The sequence below is a fragment of the Lolium perenne genome, chromosome 7, assembly GCF_019359855.2.
Source record: "Lolium perenne isolate Kyuss_39 chromosome 7, Kyuss_2.0, whole genome shotgun sequence".
Lineage (NCBI taxonomy): Eukaryota > Viridiplantae > Streptophyta > Magnoliopsida > Poales > Poaceae > Lolium > Lolium perenne.
In genome coordinates this window covers 327,620,333-327,624,482 of record NC_067250.2, presented here as the reverse complement: position 1 = coordinate 327,624,482, position 4,150 = coordinate 327,620,333, and the positions used below count along the sequence as shown (strand labels likewise).

General features: G+C 48.1%; 1 protein-coding gene across 1 annotated transcript; it reads right to left on the bottom strand.

Moving 5' to 3' along the window:
- Positions 1-1,978: 1,978 nt before the first annotated feature.
- LOC127311837 (uncharacterized) lies at positions 1,979-3,639 on the bottom strand. Its single transcript, XM_051342314.2, has 2 exons — positions 3,487-3,639; positions 1,979-3,393 (listed from the first exon to the last, which is right to left on the bottom strand). Exon 2 carries the CDS (start codon positions 3,175-3,177, stop codon positions 2,176-2,178), a length of 1,002 nt encoding a protein of 333 aa, XP_051198274.1. The 5' UTR covers positions 3,178-3,393; positions 3,487-3,639; the 3' UTR covers positions 1,979-2,175.
- Between the last annotated feature and the right edge of the window lie 511 nt (positions 3,640-4,150).

Below are 4,150 nucleotides of genomic sequence, written 5' to 3'. Positions count from 1 at the left end.
CCACCCAACCTGCTTCCATGGTGAGGATCATATTCCCAACCCGTTGGCCGTTGGCATTAGGGCCCGGGAGACACTGGTCATGGATGTGCTCGTTACATCACTGGACATAGATGATACAATATATAAATGTTAGCACCCTCTATAGTTAATTAGTAGTTTGTGTGTGATGAACGTTATGGGTTGTCCCCTGGCGAGCAAGCAGGGATCTCCTTGGACAGTGATGACTGATGATGATCCCATAATTTGTGAGCAGGATAGGACATGCCAGAGGGAGTATGTGCGCGCACAAGCGGGTGACGACGGCATTGAGTGGCAGGATCCGCGAGGCAAGGAGGAGGGTGGCAACCGGTAACCTCTCGGCTGGTGTGGAGATGCTTCGTGCGGGCTATCTATCATATGGATCTCTCGTGCAGGACTCTAAGTCGCGCAATGGCATTGTCATCAGATAGGATTGTATCGCGAGATAATAACTGGCATGTTTTGCACGAGGCGAGATGAGTTGACAAAATGGGTGCACCCAAGCTGCAACAAGTAATAATGTTTTAAACGGGCCCGAATCGAGCCGGCTGGTACCTATGCTCGCTGAAATATGAGGTTCCGTTAGCAGTTGTACTGCCAGGAGAGACGTTGAGAGATTCCGCCCAGCCAGTTATTAGCCACTCGTGCAGGTTGCCGTTCCAACTTAATTCCAACTCCCGAACTCAAGCTAGCTAGAGAGCAATGATGGGTCGATAGATAGATAGGACAGTCCCAGCTTGCACCTTGCTGGCAAACGACATGGGCAACGGAACCTAAGGTAGGCACGGTTTTATTCAGATAGACTAGGTAGGCTAGTACACGTCCCTCTGCCTTGTAGCACGTCACTACGGCTTGGATCCGGATTGTCTAATATACAATCTGGTGTCAAACAAGCTAATCTAGCTATGTCTAATGATCCACCGGTATTATTCTTGTGATGTAATCATTGATTGTTATTGTTTATCGACTGTATTATTGTGGTAGCACATTTCGAATTATTGTTCTGTATCATTTATTTCTAAATATTTAGAAAAAAAAATGCATCATATGTTATACACGTTCCATTTGACAATTTTACCGATCTACTGACGAGTTACTCGTGAGCTTTGTGAGTCAAGCCGAGTTTTAAATCTAAACTTGGTTTCTACTTGGATGTGCTAATATTATGGTAGTGGTGGACATGCCGCATGAACACAATATGTGTTTACTCCGACACCCTGTCTCGTTATGCTGATGGTTAGCACTAGAGCAACTTAAATTATTAGATTCCTGTGTGACATGTGTGTAACAGGGGTAATGTTTTCTCACTATCCTGCTTTGAAGGTGAGATGTGTTTTGTTGGTCAGATTCGGTTTTTCGATAAACGTAAATTGTACATCAGATTTTGTTCCTTGGACTCCACCACAAATGGACATTTCTCCGCCGGCGGGAGGAAGCCTTGTATAGGAGGATGTTTGGATCCATGTTGGCAAACCAAGCACAGTCGTGATGAGGTTGAAGCTTATGCTTCAGTCTGGTGCCAGTGCTTGGAGCTTATGCTTCAGTCTGGTGCCTTTTGTGTTCATTTATATTGGAGTTGTTCTCTAAGATAGCTCTTTCTGTGCTTGGAGTTAGCATCAGCCTATGCATGTTTAAAATGATTATCTACATCAAGAATTAGACTGTTGTGCAAACCAAGGGCTAGCCTCAGGACTTATGCTGATATATTTTGCCAAGAAGCCCTTACGCGATATCTGTAAGGTGGCACTGTTGTGGTGGTTATGAGGAGAGATGGACATATAGGCATGGACAACAATTCAGAATTTCTCTACTGAGAAATAACTATTTTCAGTTTGAGACAATGACATAAATAATAAGTAGCCATGACAAAAGATGAATTTCAATGTGATCCTCTTTTTCGTTGCATGGTGAAAAAGGTTAACCTAAGTATGAAAATTCTGTAGCCTGATGCCCTGATCAATGTGCAAACCATTAGTTTAGATTCTCCAACTTATGCCAAAATTTAGTGTGATCTCGACATATAGACAAGACGGCTCAAATTTGTTCGAACACACTAGCAGATATTTTTGTGCAAAAGTACCTGGTCGGTGCACTTACGAGAAAAAAACTTGTTAACCAAAAATACAAAGTTCATGCTCTCATGGCAATCATATTGGCTCAGCCCTCTGCATCACCGTCTTCGTCCTCACGGAAGAGCCACGTCGCCGGCACCTCTCCGTCCCTGTGGGTTTGCATCGGCAGCAGCTCGCTAAGGCTCCCGTCCTTCATATCATAAATGTTGGCCAAGCCGTCACCCAAAGGTAGTCCCAGGCCTTCCGGTCTAGTGGAATCATCTAGGAAGAAGATTTGGTCACCGCGCACATCATGCCGATCAGCGCGCACGGCCCTGGAGCATAGCCTGCCGACGAAGAGTACCTCGTCACCACCTAGGCTGTCCATCTGGACCCACCGTGACGACCGGAGGTCCGCCTGGAACACCAATAACTCGTATGTAGTGGTGCCATACTCTAGCATTACCTTGCAGACCATGAGCATGCTGCCATCTTTTGGTCTGACAACGAGGTAGCGCATTCGCGTGTACTCCTTCAAGGTGTAACAGTTCGCGCCACCGTCAATGATGCGCTCGATGGCAGAGATCCTAGGCTCGCCGCTCTTGCTGTCGTAGCTCACCTCCAATGCGAGAAGGTCCTCGTCGCCAGTGAGCGCATAGAGCTTCCCATCGAAGAAGGCCATGTCAGTGTAACAACACCATGGATCAAGCGCACTGAGCGACCAAGACCATGCCGCCTCCGGCTTACAGAGTGCGGCCCTAGAGGAACGCTCGTGGCCGACGATGGCCGCCACGAGGCCCCCTTCCGAGCAGACCACCATCTTCCGCACGGGCATCTCCTCGCTCCCATAGCCTTCCTCTTCATCGATCTCCTCCTCGTGGAGGCGGAAGCCAGACGGGATGGGGAGCAGCCTCTCACTCCCGGTGAACGGATTCACCAGGCTGTACAGGCCGTAGCAGTCGGTGAGAAAGAGAAGTTTGTCGCTGGTGGCGCCACGGTACGATTCATCAGGGCTGCCGGGATGGATATCATCAGGCTTCAAGACGGAGAAGCCTAGCTGGAAGGCGTAGAACCTCCCGTCCGGGAGGGCCAGGCATGGCCGGACCATCTGAACTCCTAGTCCCCTAGTCCAGTTAGAACCTTGACATCCACTTTTGCATTTATTCCTCTTACCGTTCCAATCGATCACACAACATCAACTCGACTGGAGTAGAAGAAGAAGAAGAAGAAGAAGAAGAAGAAGAAGAAGAAGAAGAAGAAGAAGAAGAAGAAGAAGAAGAAGAAGAAGAAGAAGAGCTGCAGCGGGGCTTTTTTTTCCCCGGATCTGATAGTGTGAAGGAGTTCAACAGAACGTGAACAAATCATAAACTTGAGGATGCATGGTTACAAATATGTAACAAAGTGATGAATGACAAACCTTGAAAACTTGGACGACGTCCAAGTAGAAGACAGGAGCAACAAGAACAAGAACAGTCTAGATCCACCCACCAATTGGTTGCTCTTACATACAAATGAAGAGACGGGCAGCAGGTACATATGTTAATTAAGTGACATGCGATCGAGATCCTTTGACTTCCGAATTTAATTAGGTGCAATCAAGAAGACCAAGCAAGATCAGATTTTACAAATAACAACTTAGAAGACCAAGCAAGAGCAGACTTTGCAACTAATAACATCACATATATTAGGGAGTGATGTATGTGATGGCTGACAGGATGACGGGCTGACTTCCACACACACTCAACAGGCTCCCTTGGTCGCCCCTCCAGGCGACCACGGTGAGCGAACCCGCCCAAAGTTGACTGCGGTGGAGCCATTTGGCTTCCGGTGAAGCGGCGGGGGCGAGGCATGGTTCTATCGTTGAAGCCCCCTGTGGAGTTCTCGAGCGGAGGTGGCAAAGGGACGAGGCTGGACGGCGGCGGGACAAAGGTGGCGACAGGACAGCGTGTCATCTCTCCGCCGACAACGGTGCCTCTGGCTGGGTCGGGTTCGACGGGTCAGGGCCATGTGCCTAGATTTGTTCAAACCGGCACGACATTTCCTTCTATGTTTTTTTTTTTGACAGAACATTTCCTTCTATG